This window comes from Rattus norvegicus, chromosome 3 (genome assembly GCF_021556685.1).
Source record: "Rattus norvegicus strain SHRSP/BbbUtx chromosome 3, alternate assembly SHRSP_T2T, whole genome shotgun sequence".
In the NCBI taxonomy this organism is placed as follows: domain Eukaryota; kingdom Metazoa; phylum Chordata; class Mammalia; order Rodentia; family Muridae; genus Rattus; species Rattus norvegicus.
The window spans coordinates 45,303,030-45,321,136 of record NC_141536.1 but is presented as its reverse complement, the minus strand read 5'-3'; the positions used below and the strand labels follow the sequence as shown (position 1 = coordinate 45,321,136).

At 39.1% G+C, this 18,107-nt stretch overlaps 1 protein-coding gene across 17 annotated transcripts in view; it reads right to left on the bottom strand.

The window, feature by feature from the left end:
* Positions 1 to 18,107, bottom strand: part of Tank (TRAF family member-associated NFKB activator) — a 76,489-nt gene that overhangs the window by 34,673 nt on the left and 23,709 nt on the right. For 14 of the 17 annotated variants that reach the window (XM_087649284.1, XM_087649346.1, XM_087649357.1 and 11 more), the window contains 1 exon segment: positions 6,303 to 6,450. The exons of the other annotated variants lie outside the window; for them this stretch is intronic. In XM_087649284.1, the coding sequence (XP_087505410.1) occupies positions 6,303 to 6,401 (99 nt within the window). In that variant the 5' untranslated portion in view covers positions 6,402 to 6,450. 17 annotated transcript variants of the gene reach the window in all.

Genomic DNA, 18,107 nt, shown 5'->3' with positions numbered 1-18,107 from the left:
TAAAAAAGTCTACTCAGACCCCAAACTGATAAAATGACCAATGTATAACTTTAGCCTGGGAGAATCAAGGGCATGTCATCCAAACCAGGAGATCTGTAGACAGAAAAATGGGTGCAAGGTTATCTAGAGCTTTGAGGGTCCAACTTCCACCACACGCTGTATAAAAGATAAGACATGGACATCAAAGAAGATTGTCATGCCTCATAAGTTCATATTTGCTCTGCTAGGTTTTAGATTCCATCAGAACCTGTTATCCCTTTCTTCTTCCCCACTGATCCCTTCTAGAATGGCAGTCTATCCTATACTTGTCTTATCGTTGAGTTTTAAAGTCTTTTTATTTTATGTGTAAAGGTGTTTTGATTGCCGTCTAGTATGTGTATGTGTATGGTGACCATGAGGGCCAGAAGAGGCCATCAGATCACCTGCAACTGGAGAGACAGAAGGTTGTGGGCTGCTATGTGCGTGCTGGGAAGCTAACTCCTGCCCTCTGGAAGAGCAGCAAGTGTTCTTAACTTCTAAGCTACCTCTCCAGCTCCTCCTCATTGTATTTTTTTCTTTTCTTTTCTTTTTTTTTTTTTTTTGGAGCTGGGGACTGAACCCAGGGCCTTGCGCATGCTAGGCAAGCGCTCTACCACTGAGCTAAATCCCCAACCCCCTCATTGTATTTTTTAAGCATATAACTTGTTTGTTTTGATAAGGCTCAACAACTGGTAAAAATGTTACAGGATGAACTACACCTTGAGTCTAACTGTACCGACTGAGCTACTTAAGCAAGACTCTGTACCTAAGACTTTTAAAGCTGGGTGCTGCACAACTCTGAGGATGGGTGCTGCATCTGCACCATGAGAACCAGCAGCAGCTGGCCAGTTCAGCCAAGATCCAGTGCTGTGAGTGGGTCCACCCTGTTATCTATGTCATCTACTAGCTGCTTGAGTGTGTGGAGCATTTCCAGTGATGTGGAAGAATATCACTGCACATGAAGATGAAATCTGAAGCATGTCTGTGGTTGAAGATGGTGGTGACCCCTGGCACCCTCTGAGGGATTGCTGAGCAACTCCAAGGAGCTTCCAGTACCCATGGGGGCTCTGAGGGGAGACTCAGTGGTAGAGAAGGAGTCTGCAGAGCCTGCAGTCTCTCTTGAACAACTGAAAAATGGCAGATCCTACGGGAAGATGCTTTTAAAAAGTGTATATATGAAACTGGAAGGAGCAGAGCCTCTCACAGGGGAGAATGGCAAAAGACAGGCGGGGCGATGGAAGCAACACAGGAACATGGCCTCAGACAAAGAACATGGCAGTAGTGGATATGGACAGTTCTGGCGATGACTGTGGCCCATTCTACCACCAAAGGCCACGTGGATGCCCTTGGTCTCTGCTGCCTACTGAAGCCATGTTGATGCTTGCCTGTGTGGCCTGTGTGCCATCGAGGGACATGATGGTGTCTGTGGTCTGTGCTGTGGTCAAGAACCATGGGCCATTAGAATGCATCAAGTCTTTGCAGTTTGGAAGATTTATTATATACATGAATTTGGAGGTATGGAGAGCAGGGGCAGAATGACAGGTTTTGAATGTTTGCAAAATTCATGTTAAAAAGTGAGGACAAATAGTGTTTATTCCTCATGGAGGATGCAGTAGATAGAAGCTACCTTCAAAATGGACACTGGCCCTACCAAGACATTTAGAGATGTCTGAAAGTTTTAACAAAACATTTTTGAGGATTAAAATGTGAGAGAAAATATGCAGATCCTTTTGGTCATAAGGCACAGGAGACTGTTTTATGGCTCAGAACTGACAACATCTATAGGAGGAGTAAGACTCAAAGCAGAAACCACCAGCAGTTACTTTATTTAATACCAGTTGCTTCAACAGAAAAAAAAATACAGTGACATATTTTATCTATTCTACAAAGAGAATATATTGAGGAATAAGAGAAAAAGAAGTAGAGCATTAAATAATGAGGTTATTGTCACCTTAAGTGAAAGCACTTTCTTCTTGGTTATAAAGCTTTTAGTGCTATTAAACACAGGCACACTTAACATTTAACAAAAATACTTTAAGCTGTATGTCAATTTTTATCTTATGTGTATGAGGGTTTGCCTGTGCATATGTTTGTATATCACAAGTGTGCCTGGAACCTGAAGAGGTCAGAAAGGAGGTCAGATCCCCTGAAACTGGAAGCATAGAAAGTTGTAAATTGTCATGTGGGCTCTGGGAATTGAACCTAGGTCACCTGAAGAGCAATAAATGTTCTTAACTGCTGAGCTATCACTCCAGCCCCCATGAAAATACTTTTTACATTTATATTTTGAAACAGGGTCTTTAGCTTGTCTCAAACATACTATGAAGCCAAGGATAACCTGAAACTCATCTTCTGGCCTCTATCTCCTGAGTGCTGGGATCACAGGCATGTACTAGCCCACTCTGTTTATGAAGAGCTAGAGACTGAGCCCAGGGCTCTGAGTATGACAGCCAGTGAACTATTCTACCACCTGCAGCCCACAGAGATACTCTGTACAAAGTAGCACCCATATTACAGTGTTTCTTTGCTTCAGATGAATTGGTATTGTCTATGACAAATGATTACTTACTTAGCATACTAATTGTCAGAAAGCGCTGCAGAGTATCTGTGATTAAAAAAGACCAAAACCAAATTTTATCTTATCTGTGGCCTTTACTTTAGCTTCACTGGTTACTCGCTCCTTAGCAAATTGGATGGCTTTAAATATCATGCATCAGTCACCTTTCCCATCAGTATATATATAGAAAACAACGTATGGAATAGCACCTGAGCAATTCTTGAATTAAGAAGATTGTTCCTTTCTATGCAAGCCTGTGAATTTTTCTTTAATCAACACTGAGGGAAAAAAAGATAAACTTTATCTTACATATTTCTTTTCAACAAAGAGGTTAATATCTTTTGATTATATAATGAAAAGACTCCTAGGAAAAGGAGTAGAGGTCCACTGTAGGACATTTTCTATAGCCCAATATTTATGTTTTATAAATTTACAAAATTCAAATGTTTTATTTTATTACTGACTCTTGTCATGGAATTAGTTAAGTTGGACTTGGTAATTTATAGAATAAATGGCAACATATGAAAGTCTCCAAAATGCTAAAACATACATGTTGGCAACAGTCTTGCCTGAGAAACCTAGGAGCAGACTGACCCTTGGCACACTAAGTCAGAGGGAAATGATCTACATAACGACATTCCACCTCAAGGACCTGGGACTGTGCTATTTCTTAAGACTTAAGGTTTGTTCTGTCCCCATATATTTTTCTAGCCATACTTCCTTACCATTGTTCTCCCTGGTGATCTGTTAAAACAAAACATTGTATTTGCTTAACATGGCTTAGTGGTTGTGAGAAGAAAATTATACAGATTTAAGGTTTAAAATATAAAATTAAAAGAATAAGTTTCAAAATCCAGACAGGGCAGGGCCCGCCCTACAGCCAAGACTGACGGGCACTAAGATACAGAAGGGCACCTCCCCCAGCTTACTCGGAGTCACACCTTAACCAGATGTCTTTCAAACCTGATAAGCCCCTAGCTTCTAAAATCCTGTACGACCCAGTCAGCACGTACTCTTCTGCTGTGTTGTCTGTTTGAATGAGCCAATCACTTATAGCCACGCCAAAAATTAGCCAATTGTGTGTAACCGCACCAAACCCCCTAGCTTTCCCTATATAAACCCCTGACTTTTGAGTTTCGGGGTCGACACCTCTGTCTCCTGCGTGGGGTACGTGTTGGCCCAGAGACCCCCATAATAGATCTCCGTAATAAACCTCGCCTTTGCTTATTACATCCAAAATGGTCTCTCTGTGTCTGGGGTCCGCGATTTCCCGAGACCTAAATAAGGGTGTCTCTCAGACTGGGATCTTTCAGTTGGGGGCTCGTCTGGGATCGGTGTTTCCTGGGGCGCGCCATCTTGAGACTCGAGCTGGGATCTTTCAGTTGTATAGTAACTTTGTATACATTTGCCTCTAATAAAATCTCAGCACTAGGGACTCTCTGCATCCCTTAGCTTCTTGCAATCTCTTTGGGTTCCCTTGCCCCTTGGCTGAAAACTCACACTGTAGATCTTTACATCTTGTTTCATGGACTGAACTCTGCTATCTGCAGCAATGCATATTTACCAGAAAATGTCACCAGCAAAGTTAAGTTGCAAGACAATTATATCACTATCTCTCTTCAAAACTGTTGCTATCTGATATTTTGGCCGTTCTTTCATATTCACATAGCTTCTCTAAACCCCACTAGTCTGACGATCACTGCAGGAAGTGCTCTTCCTTAACCCATTCTAGCCAGCAGCTTTGAAGACTTGAGAAGCATTAATAGTGTCTTACTCACTTTAGTGTCTTCAAACCCCATCAAACGTCCAATAACACTGACTCCCAGTAAATGGGCCAAAGACATTTATCAGGCAATATTGCATTTAAAATAAAAGGACAGAGTTTTCTCTATCCATTCTTGAACACTTGAGAAACATTAACTCAAATTCCCATTTGAGCAAAGGCTTCTTCCGTGGCAGAAAAGGGATTAAACTCAGAGATAGGAAAATTCTGGTTTCTGTCTTAATCTAAAAACATCTAAACACTCTTCTTCCCTAGTTCCAAGCTACCCTAGAACACAAATAGAACTGTCAAGTCTTTCAAGGATCCTAACTGTAAAGTAGGAAGAATAAAACCTGGGTGCTTTTTTATTTTTTCTCATTTAAATAATCCTTAAAGTCCCTGCCATATCATGCTCCCCTTCCTCCTAGCTACCTAAAATGAGAAGATTTAAAGTCTTTAGTTTACTCAACAACAGAATATTCTTTTACAAACCAAGAGGAGATTCACAAAGAATAAAGCAGCTTCTGTAGAATTCATGGAGGTATATACATAATAATAGCCATATCATCTACAAAGGAAGAAATTGTATTTGTTCAAAGAACAAAGGCTTTCATGGCTATCTTCTTTTTTACTTCTAATTTCATGGAATAACATTTTTTCTTCACATCTATGTGTGATATGTGTGCATGTATGTTCATGTGTGTGGGCACATGTGCCAGTGTATGCCTGTAGAGGCTGCCTGAGGTTGATGCTGACAGTTTCTTCTATCACTTTCCACCTTACTCATTGAGGCAGGATCTCTCATTTGAGCCTTAGAGGCTGCCAATGTGGCTCGTATGATCATGTGGTTTGTTATGAAGATTCCCCATCTCTCCCTTTCAAGTGCTGGAATTACATGCAGATCAATATGTCCCCAACACTTACATGGGTACTAGGAAATAAGATCTGGCTCTCATGCTTTCATGGCAAGCTCTTTAAACAACTGAGCTATCTCTCCAGCTCCTTGAGAAAATTTTTAACCACAGAAAACAATGTAAGATCCTCTCTTTCCAACTGTCAGTGGAGGAATAAGCTAATATTCCTCCCAGTAGATTTCAGCTGTTATTTTCATAAAAGCCTACTTGCAAAATTGGTCCTTTGACATTACTTGGGGAAACGGCCTTTAAAACCATTCCTAAGTGGTAAGACTGTAACTGCTGTATCAGCTTACTTAGACAGTATAATAAAACTTAAAGTGGATCTGCTTTCCTGAGTTTGGACTTTTGGCTGACAGTATCTATGAGGCCAGCTCCAAATTCAAATATCACAACAAAACCCAAAAAACTGTGAATCGTTAGTGGAATTCCTTATGCTTCCCACACATGTGAAAAAACTTGTGAAGCTGGAGGGAAAGTACACAGGAAGACTTGAGCACAGATTTCTCTAGACTCCTTTTCCCATGAATGCTCGGTTATGAACTCCTGGCACATCACTGTAAGAACTTACCATGTTCCACTCTATTTTAGCTGTTGTAAAGAGTGGAAGATGATAACAAATTTAATTCCAGGATACATTAAGACTTGACTCATCCTGTTATCCAAACAACAATTAAAAGAAAGAAAGAAACAAAAAAACAAAGAATGCAAAACTGAGGGGTAGTGATAAATTTCTCAGCCATAAAATGACCTTTATAGTAATTTCTTTCTTACATGAAAGTAAATAGTGATATTTAAAAGCTACATAGGGAGAAGCAATGTTCTATCTACTTAAACATAATCATTTAAAATGAACACAGCGAATAAACCTTTCCCATATGACACAAAATGTTTTTTAAAAGGTAACAAAAATCTCAACGTTCAGTCATTACTACGCTCTTCAGTTCTAATAATTATAGTTTTCCAAATGGTTTTCAACCACCTAATACTCTCAGTTCTTAGCCTCAATTTACCAGAATAATACCCAATTTTCAAATGGCAAACCACACACCTTCTGCTGCAGCTCTCTTACTGCTGAATCTCTATCCATGCATGCCTGTCGGAAGGCTTCATATGCTCTATTGAGTTGCTCGCCAATGTTTTTATCCATTCCTCTTTGTCCTGTAGCATCACTATAAAGGATGGTACGAATGCCAGCTCTGGAAAATATCAGAACATCTTAGGTAGTTATTAAAGTTACATACATTTTTAAAACTGCTTCCTGAAAAGAGCCCTATAAACATAGTACCAGGTGATATGAAGGTTTATAAAAACAAAAATTTTCACCTGAAATCATGACATGAAATATAAAATTTACAATGCTAAGTAAAACAGTCTTCACTAATCTACTATTCCAGTTCCTAAAAATGCTGTTTTGGAGGTAGGTAGGAACCTGTAAATGCCATCTATTAATGGGGAAATATTAAAGATCATTTAATCATTAACACTTTAGTATAGAAATGTACAGCGTGATTAGTAATGTGAGAAGGGACTTCTCTTTACTAAATGGACAGTTACTCCTACTTAGAAGGCGAATTCTTGCTACACTAAATTAGAGCAAAACTAAATAGATAATAAATGTTTGTGGATGGAATTCACACTGTTGTTATCACAGAGCAATTAAAAAGTGTGAACATGCTCTTATTTTAGAACAAAATCTAGGGAGAGCTGCTGTTGGATTGTACATTTAAAAAAAAGGAAAGAAAACTCACATCCCTTCAGTCTCAACTCCACTACCTATTAGGTTCCTGACTTCCCTGCTGCTTCTGAATTACACATGATTTTCCCAGACGAGGTAATTTGGTTTTATCATCTCAGTTTGCCTAACATCTCTAATACATTCCTTGGCACTGTGCAGAGAGCTCCTTAATGATTCTGACTCTTCCTGGGTAGTTAAAAAAAAACATATAACCTGGACCATATATATATATATATATATATATATATATATATATGGATATATATAACACAGTAGAGACACAATTCTCTATTGGTTTTCAAGGGTAACAAATTGTTTCTTTGGGGAAAATTTTTATAAATCTCAACTAAAATTTTAAAATACTTTATGTGTATCTGTATCCATGTGTTCATACACCTGTATCATAACACATATGTAGAGGTCAGAGGACAACTTTTGGGACTCTGTTTTCCTTTTTCACTATGTGAATTCTGATCATTAAATATTTTAATCATTATATTGAAATATAATTCACATAAAATAAAATCTAACATTTTCACAAACATACATACATATACTTCTATGTGGCAGAAGGGTACAATTTTGTGAACATCTTTTTCCCTGACAGAAACACTGAACCTGTTAAAAGCTGATGTCAATTCCTCACCTCATCTATCTCCTAGCAAGTAATTGGTCAGTTTAAATGAATTTGTCTCTTTGTAACCAGATATTGATATATATATCTCAAATGATAAAGACTGGGGATATAGGTTGGTGGTACAGTGCTAATCTAACATATCCAGGACACTAGTTAAATCCATAAATATAATAAAATGAATAAATAAATGGAACCTTACAACATAAGGCCTTAATGTGTGGCTTCTTTCACATAAGCTATTGTTTCTGAGGTTCATCCATACCGTAGCACATACCAATGATTTGCTTTTATATGGCTGCATATATGCCAAATGTTGTGTGTTCACTGAATGGTAGTAACATTGGATCTGTTCCTCATTGCTGGGTACTCGGATTCTTTCTGCTTTTAGGCTACTATGAATAAAGCCTCTGTGAACATTTGTGTCACGTTAACATTTTTTCATTTATTATTTATGTATTCAGGTGTTTTGCCTGCATGTATATCTCTATACCATATGCATACCCAGTGCCCAGAAAAGGGCATGAATTCCTTGGAACTGTAAGTGCAAATACTGTGTAAGCCAGTATATGGGTACTGGGAATAGAACCCAGGTTCTCTGTAAGCATAGTCAGTGCTCTTAGTTACAGAGTCATCTCTCCAGCCCTCTGTGCAGGGAGTTTCTGGGTCAAATGGTAATTCTATCTTTTACTTTTGTGGGGACTGCCAAACTGCTTCCATAAGGGCTGTGCAATTTTCCCATAGCAATGCACAAAGGTTCCAATCTGTATACATCTTCATCAATACTTCTTGTACAAAAGCACAGTTTTAGGACATCTATGAACCACAACAATGACCAGCATGGCAATAATGGCACTTGTACTAACATATTACATACTAACAAACTAACAGCCATCTAAGTGAACTTATAGCCCATTTAACAGTAGTAGTACTAGAAACTTACCCAGTTTTCCTGGACTAGTGAAGTCATGGATCTTAGAAGAGACCCTACTACCACCACATATACTAGACAAGCATAATTCCAAACTACATTCTAAATGTTATCTTTATACCCACAAATAAGTGTAGGTACTAACCACACCACAAAAAGCTCCTCTAACAGCAAATGGAGGCCATCACAGAAAACCGCAATGGATACAGTAACATATGGTCGGGGACCCCGGGTGGACATATCTAATCGAATCTCCTGCATCCAAGTCTCATTAACGTCTTGAAAGACTGGGAAGAACTCTAAGAGTCAGATGATCAAGAAGTCTGCTGTGAGACTGTGACTCTTAGAAATGGCTGCCTCAACCAAGACCTAAACAATGACAGCATCAATAGACAATAGACAAAAGGGTAATAGCTCACAAAAGCTGGAGACCTGGGGCACACTGCAAACCTAAAGGCAAGCTCAATAGGCTGGAAGGTGTCCCTTCCAGGTGGTTTAGCTGGTCCCTTCTTCAGATTACTTTCTTGGCTGGTCCCTGCTCCTACACTGCTGGGCTTGTCTGAGCCTTCTTTGAAGCTTGGTTAGTCTGAAAGTGACACTAAGCAGCCTACTTTTTGTTTGTTTCTTCACGAATTTACTTATTCCCTTTACAGCCCAATACCAGTTCCCCGTCTCCTCCCAGGATATCATCACACAGATCTTTTCCCTATTCCCTCCTCCTCTTCTCCTAAAAGGGGGAGCCCCTCCCCCACACTGGGTATCACCAACCCTGGCACATCAAGTCACTGCAGGACTTACGCACATCCTTTTCAGAGGAGGCCAGACAAGGTTAGGGGACCCAGATTCAGGGACAGCCCCTTCTCCAGTTGTTGGGGGACCTGCATGGAGACCAAGCTTCACATCTGCTACATATGTGCAGGGGGCCTAGGTCCAGTCCATTCTTGTTCTTTGATTGGTGGTTCAGTGTGATGGTTTGGATATGCCTGGCCCAGGGAGTGGCACTATTAGGAGGTGTGGCCTTGTTGGAGGTAGTGTGTCAATGTGGGCATGAGTTTGAAGACCCTCATCCTAGCTGCCGGGAAACCAGTCTTCTCGTTTGCCTTTGGAACAAGATGTTGAACTCAGCTCCTCCTGCACCAAGCCTGCCTGGATGATAATGGACTGAACCTCTGAACCTGTAAGCCAGCCCCAATTAAATGTTGTTCTGATAAGAGTTGCCTTGTTCATGGTGTCTGTTCATAGCAGTAAAACCCTAAGACATTCAGTCTCTAGGAGCCCCTAGGGGTCCAGGTTAGTTGACTTTGTTGGTCTTCCTGTGGAATCCCTGTCTTTTGGTCCCTCAATCCTTCCCCCAACTCTTCCTCAAGACTCTCTAAGCTCCATCTGTGTGACAGCAACAACACAAACAACCCAATTAAAACGGGGATAGAGCCAACCAGAAATCTCAGCAGACAAATCCCTGATGGTTAGGAAGCACCTAAAGACATGTTCAATGTCCTTAGTCATCAGGGAAGTGCACATCAAAATGACTCTGAGATTGCACCTCACACCCATCAGAATGGCTAAGATCAAAAACTCAAGAAACAGCACATGCTTGTGAAGACGTGGAGTAAGGGGAACACTCCTCCATTGCTGGGGAGTGTGCAATCAATTTGTAGTTTCTCAGTCTACTGTTTGTATGCTCTTGGAACGAGAGAGAGACTAGAGAATCTGGACAGTTTCAAGGACTTCTTGTCATAGGGAGTTTCCCTGCAGGATAGGCTGTATGATCTCACTTAGAAATCCTGTTGTTCTACTGAACTGAGAACGGGGCACCCAATAGAGAAGTTAGAGAAAAGACTGGAGTAGCTGTTTGCTACCCCATAAGTAGTTTGCAAACCCATAAGAAGGACAATAACATCAACCAACTAGACCCCCCCAAGAGCTCCCAGGGACTAAACCACCATCCCACGAGAACACATGGACCCATGGCTCCAGTCGCATGTGTACCAGAGGATGGCCCTGTCTGGCATCGATGGAAGGAGAGGACCTTGGTCCTGTGAAGGCTGGATGCCCCAGTGTAGGGGAATGTTAGGGTGGGGAGGTGGGAGGGAGTGGGTAGGTGGGTGAAGGAGCACCCTCATAGAAGCAGGGGAAGAGGGGAATGGGATAGCAGGTTTCTGGAGGGGAAACCAGGAAAGGGGATAACATTTAAAAATGTAAATAAAAAATATCCAATAAAAGGAAAAAAAAAGAAAAAAAGAAATCCTGTTGTTTCCCCTCCTTGTACATAATTTGTGCTAAGTGACCTGTTGCTCTCCTTTTCTTGTATATCCTATGTCTTAACAAGTCCCTTCCAAGATTAACCTCAAAGGGAAACAGCTACATCACAGTTATTTAACACTAAGTGGTCAACTCTGAAATCCTAAACAGATAAACTTCAAAAATACTTAGTAGATTTTATATTTGCACTCGTGCACACACACAGTTGGGGGAATGATGATGATGATGATGATAATAATAGAAGCCATCAATTTAGGAGAAAGTGAAGGGAGGAACATGGGAAAGACATGGGAGTGATTGAAAATTAGAAAGAAGGTAAGGGTTAGGATATAACTGTATCTTATTTAAAATATACTTTTAAAAATGGACGGGACATTAGCCTGGGTGTGAGGCAGTATCAAATTTTGGATTGCTTTTCCTTTCCCTTGTGTTTAATGAAAACAAACATTCTTCCATGTGGATTTTTTTGGCTGTTTGTCTTGGTCAAATTGGAAATAATTTCCACTCAAAGCCTTTGCCTATCTTTTACAAACCTTATTTTCCTTTATACACACTAATGCAAAACAGTGGAACAACCAACAAACAAAGTGATCACTGTGTATGGCTTACATCCTGGTGCTTTAATAGCAGTCTGGGTTTTTCAGGCATACGAGGCAAGAACACTGAGCTCTGCCCTATGTCTGGGGCTTTTGCTCCTGTTTTCTCTTCTCTTCTAGAGAAGAACAAAGACTGTTTATGAGAGGAATGATATCAGGGGAAATTCACTGATACAATAAGCTCCTTTCTTTTTACCAACAGTGGTTTTTGGCACATGACATTTTTAACCTGAATGAGTTTCAATTTAGTAATAGTTTTCTTTTGCTACTTGCAATTTCTTTTGGTGTCTTATCTTGGCCTAATCCAAGAACATACACATTTTCAACTGTTTCCTTAGAAGTGCTTTATAGTTTAGTATTTACATTTGGACACACACACACACACACATACACACACACACACACACACACACACACACACACACGTTAGTTTTATATATGATTTGAGACAGGATCCAGATTCATTTTTTATTGTGAGGATATTTAGGTGTCCTGACAGTATTTATTGAAAGTATTTTCCTGATAAGTAATACCCTTAGCTACCTTGTTGAAAATCAGTTGCCTATATGTCAGTATTTTGTTTAAGATGATGATAGAGGTTGAACCCAGGGACTTATACATGGTAAGCACATGTTCTACCACTGACCCCTAGTCCCACACTGCCATTTTAAACATAGAGGTACAAAGAATACTTCAATAATACTATCAAATAATCCAATATCCTACCATTTTAAGACATCAAATAAACCAAATCCTATCATTTTTAAGATACTAAATAACATTTCTAAGTAACTTATCAGGCTTAACAACAATTTCCAGGTTTTAATTACAAGGATATTAGTGGTAATTACTTTTGAAGAATTGAAGAAATAATAATTCTTCACTCGTTCCACTTAGGAATTTAGTTCTCATTGACCTCTGATGGATGAAAAAGTACTATTTTGATACTTTATTTAAATACTTTCGCATTCAAAAGTATTTAAGGATATGCACTTGAAGCCGCTCCTACACTCAGACATTCTTTTCCACTTTTCCTATGTTTGCTCTGTTTGGGAAAAAAAATACTGAACACTATTTACAAAACATAAATAAGGAGGCAAGAAAAGCGTACTAGTGTGGATGTTAGAAGTCATCTCACCTCAAAAAGCTGGACACACAGCAATTTGTTAATGTAAACCACACTTTTGTTTTAAACTCCAGGACACCAGAACCGTGAACTGAGACTCTATCTGGCTTAAGGTTTTGTTCCATTACTGGCTAATCCTCATATTGACCACTAAACTTTCAGTGACCCGAGTTACTTTCTCATGAGTATAACGACAATGCTTGGACAACATTTCTAAGTAACATACTTTACAGTTCTTCACTCTGTGGATAAAAAAAGTCTATTCCATTAAAAAGGTATATCCTTATTTTTAGAAACCTAAATGCTGTATTAAAATTACCTTCATCATATGGAAATAAATCGTGGGGGTATTTTCAACGCTTTAGGTCCTCGAATGAGACCTAAGATCATTAAGAGGAACTGCTAAGTAAATCACACACGGATGCACACTACTCCCTGAAATAAGAATATAGCTAGAAATTAAGTTTTCCTTGATACAAATAAACGATACACTTAATTGAATCAGGAAGAGAAATGTGTGTTAGATTAGTGACACTGGCCAGAGGAAAAGGAAAGTCTCTGGGGTAGCTACATGTCAATTACATTTTGGTGTGCTTTTCTGAAAAAAAAAAATTGTCATTCTCCAGGAAAATATTTTTTATTTGGAGTAAGCATGTTTCTCTTCACTTACAAGTTCTTCTAATTTTAGCGGGTACTGAAGAAGGGACTATACTGTGGACATTGACAAGTGGACATAACTACCAAATACACTGTCTTTTGTATTGTTTCATCTTCCGGCTAGGTGGGTTATGTGTAGGTAAGGCTCCCAGAAGAGGTGGGACAAGAATGAAGATGCTCTGGTCACTGACATTGGTAAGTGCTTAGATAATGTCTGGATACACTATAGTTCAATCCTTTTATGGAAAAGAAGCCATTTATCTTGGTTAGCCACTGTTCTGTAGGTTTCTAAAAGAGAAGAGATTCGCTATATCCAATTCAGTAAAATATTTAAGACAGGGCCAGTCTGAACACATTGTATATGATGCTTTTTTTTCCCTCAGGAGACAAAATAGTCATGGGGCTTACCTTTTTCTCCCATTGAACCTTATAATTTAGTGAGGCAGACATATAAGAAAAAACTAACCAACCCAAGAATTTAATTATAAATGTTAGATAAAAGGTATGAACATATTTTGATTGGGATTTGGCCAGAAAAAAATATTTGCAAGGTTTTATCCAGTGGGGACTTTTATGAATTTTTGTGTTAGAATTGAAGAATTTATTGCCAAAGAAGCAAGCAAGATAAAAGTTCAAATAAAAATATTCAATCAAAAAAAAATGTGAAAACTTCACATAGGATATGACAAAATGAGTCCTAAAAGATGAGAAGGACTTCAGAAGAACAGGATTAAAGAAAGAGTTCAGTTCATTCAGAAACGGCAGTGGCACTAAGAGGCTATATTTGGTGACTGGCATATTCTCTTTATGAATGTCTAGTGCAGAGTGTTGAGAGTGGAGGATTCTAGATATGGCAGTCAAGTCATCATGTATGAGTGTGCTGCACAATCCCTAGGGTACCTATTCATAAAGCCAATGTGTAAAGTGGCACTTCTGGGACTGTAGAGTGCGTTCACTGCACAAACTTCAACATATTTGTTAAGAGCAGACTGTAGCAAACATTAAATGTCACTAAAAACTTAAGCTTTAGCCTGTTTAACTAAAGGTTTAATGAGGGTTTCGAGCAGGGTGCAGACACATTCTTACAAAGTAGACTTAGTTTCTCAAGTTCATAGTTCCAAGAGGACACACAGAGGGAACCGGCTGTGTGCAACCTGTTCTCTGCGTCAACTCTATCTAATGAGTCCAGGAACAAGTCCACTGTTGATGTTAAAGTGGAATGATCCCTTTCAAGGAACGGTCCTTGACAACTGGTGCTCTTCAGAAGGCAGTGGAACCTTCACCCAACGGTACCTTGGTGAGTGTGGGCCTTGAAGTCTGATAGTCTGACCCACTGCCTGTCCTCTCTCTGCTTCCTGATTGGACGAGTGTGTCCAGGGGTCTCACACTTCTGCCAGCAGCCCTAACTCTATCTGTCTTAAACTCTAAGTCAAAATAAGCCATTGCCCTCTTTAGTTGCCTCTTGTCAAACATTTTGGCAATACTGACAAGAAAAGTACCTAATGCAGCTAGTATGCGGTTTACCATTCAGGTCTGATACGATGCTACACATCTGCACCTCCAGCTTAACAGGATGAGGCAGGAGGACTGTCACAACTTTGAAGCAGCGTGAGCTATACAGTTAAGTTCCAGACCTGCCTGGACTATATAGTAATACCCCATCTCCAAAAAGCAAGCAAGCAAACAGAGTAAACAAAAAATACAGTTTATCATACGAAACATATTAGAGGCCACAGCCCTTAGGGACATTTCTGAGGTATCTTCAGCAGCGTCTATGTGTCTCCCAGACTATACATGAAGCTACATGATTATGGTCTTCATTCTTGTAAGATGGCTAAAGAACTGATTTTGTAAGTCATGGAAATACCCTTGCACTCTGCTTTAGAATTACCACCAAAGCTCATGTAAAGTACTGAGTCTTTAGACTAAAGAAAAGTTATCTATAAAAACAAAACAAAATCCCAATTATACGTTTTTAAAAAAAAGGAAGAAGATAAGACTAGACACCAGCATGGAGTACAGGCTAGGTGAGGAAACAATGTGAGGATATTCTTTAGAAACTATTGCTACATTCTGCATGAAAGTGGGCGCACTTAGTAAAACCAGAGAAAATAAAAGATGAGTGGATTCAAGAGTTATTTCAAAGGTGAATGACAGAAGTTTTGATGGCCAACTTGATATGCATTAACAGGTAAGAAAGCAGAACTTGAGTCCTCGTGTTCTAAACTAGTTAGGTAAGAGGTGTTAGGACCTCAACACAGAGCATAAAATGATTCCACTGCAGATTTTCTAGAATATTAAAATTATAGTAGTGAAAGATACATGGTAAGAGACACACATTTGATGGACATGGGTAGGGTGGTTGAGAATACACTGAATTAAACTTTGAACAAGCATGCTAAAAAAGATAATAGGAACAGCCAATAAATTGATAATTTATTAGAACTAAAGGTTAAACTTTTTTTCTCACTGTTTATATTCCTGGCATCTGTTTTGAATGTTCTGACACTAGTACACCTTTCAACAGTAATATTCAAATATTCTCACCAAGGAAAGTACAGGAAAAATCATTTTTGAAAAGAGAAGAGACAGAGAATCGGGACTTATTATTATATCACTTTGTATCACTAACATTTAATATTTTTTTCTGTCCCAAAATATATAGGCTCCTTTATTTATCTATAAATGCTCGAAGGGAAATTAGGAAATGAATAAACTTGTTACATAATTCTATCACTTTCTAAAGAGATTATTAATGCTGTAGGTAGCAGTGCAGTCTGTCACCCTTTGCATAGGAAACAGCAGGAAAGAGAGATCTCTGGCAGGTGCTGGACTTCTTTTTATGTGAGTGTCTATGCATGTGCATGTGGCCCTGTGCAGGCTGGAGGAAGGTGCTGGGTGCCCTGTTTGATTGTTCTCTACCTTATTCCCCTGACACTGTACTTGATATTCATGGTTTCAGCCAGTAAGCATAGCAATCCTCCTGAAGAAAAGCGTGCTCGGCCAGCCTAGGCCTTCTTAAATGGATTCTGGGGACCTAGAGCAGGGCCATGTAACAAGCCTCTTACTCACAGAACCGTCTCCTTAGCCTTGAATGCATGTCTTTTAAAAATCTCTTTTCTAAGCTGCCAAATGTATGGCAATGAAGTATGACTAATAATTTTTTTCAAGAGAAGTAGTTTGTATCATCTTAAGTACTTAATATGAAAACTTTGAAAAATATTTTTGAGTAATCTTTTAATTAAAAGATCCTCTAAACACAAGAGAACAGTATAAGAAATGCCATAGGCTGTAAAAGATTAATAAAGGGAGACTCTGTTTCTAAACTAGTACTTAAAATCTTAGGAGTCAACAGATTAGCCTCCCATCCAGCATCCTGAGTCACTGCATCAGAACAAAAGGAAGGAGGACTAGGAAGGGAGAAAGCTCTTCTTTCTATAAAGAGAGTGAAATTTCAGGATAGAGCTTTTCACAAAAGGCCCATTTTTTTTCTTAAATCACAAGTTTAAAACTGCTGAGCAGCATTTAGCCTTGAGAATATCACATCAATAAAAGGAAGAAGCAAAGGCCTTGTGATTGTAAAGCCATGACCTGCACGCTCTTAACCACGGGCATAGCGCCTCAAACCTCACTGTTAATTCCCCTGACGACTTCTAGAGGCTGTTGGGCAAATGGTTGCAAGTCACAACTTGTTTTATTAGAAGTAATTGTGAGAACACCAATGAGAAAGTAAATAAGGTTTCAGAGCTCTCCAAATCTCTATTTCCACTTATTCCCAAGATGTTTGGGGTGTGACTTTAAACGTATAATGTACATTTAAATCTAGATGCAATATTTTTATACTGTGCAGCTTCCTCTCATTACAACTGCTGAATATTCCTGATAAGCCCCACCTACCCCGACCCTTGGGTAGCCTGGCAAGCTTTCAGTTCTCCATCTAAGCCACAGTTGTCCAATTTTCACCCTTTCTTTAAGGTCATGCCAGTTTCTCTTAAACATGAACATTCAGACCTAATAAACTTTAGCATTATTTCTGTGCCATCCTATTGTAGGGAAGGAAGAGTTGGTCTTGCATATCATTCTATTTATCTCTAAAAACCTAAATGAAAACCTAAATGGCATAAGACTGAGTACAGACAATTTTCATAAAATATACTGTCTCTAACAGAATTTGTAAGCATGAACCTCATCATCAACCCATTTTAAAATGTGTAGGATGTGGTTATAACAGAGCCTCCTTTTGGTAAATATAGTGGGATCATCAAGCAACAAACATCAGCAAATCGTATACAAGGATTCTTAGACAATAATTCGGTGTAAGGGATATGCCGCACATTTTAAATCACTGCCAGGGTTATGTGATAGGTGGACTATGTAAAACACAGCTCCTCCATACACGATATACTCTTTGAAATGTTCCTGAAGGTGGAAACAAAAGCAGTAGCTGCTAATGTAGGCTTTCACTCTCTCTCTCTGTGGGTTTCAAGACAGACTTTCTCTGTGCAACCCTTGCTATCCTGGAACTCACTCTGTAGAGTAAACTGGTCTTAAACTCACAGAGATCTATTAGCCTCTGCCTCCCAAGTACTGAGATTAAAGGTGTACACCACTACCACCCAGCTACAGAAGACTTTCTCTTTAAAAAAAAAACAGTAAGTATTTTGATGTTTTGGCTGATGGCCAGAACAACACTATTTTATTTGAATTCCATTATTGTTCAGAATATAAACCAACATTTTCATTATAACGGCATTATTGTGGAGAAAGCTGAATATGACATCAGTCCTTCTTTGACCAAGCAACAATGACTCTTTCTACTTGATGTTCTCCTATCAATACATAATCATTCCAAATCCTACTGAAATTTCAAACTGTCTATAGATAATTAAAGACACGGCCCAATGGCATGCCT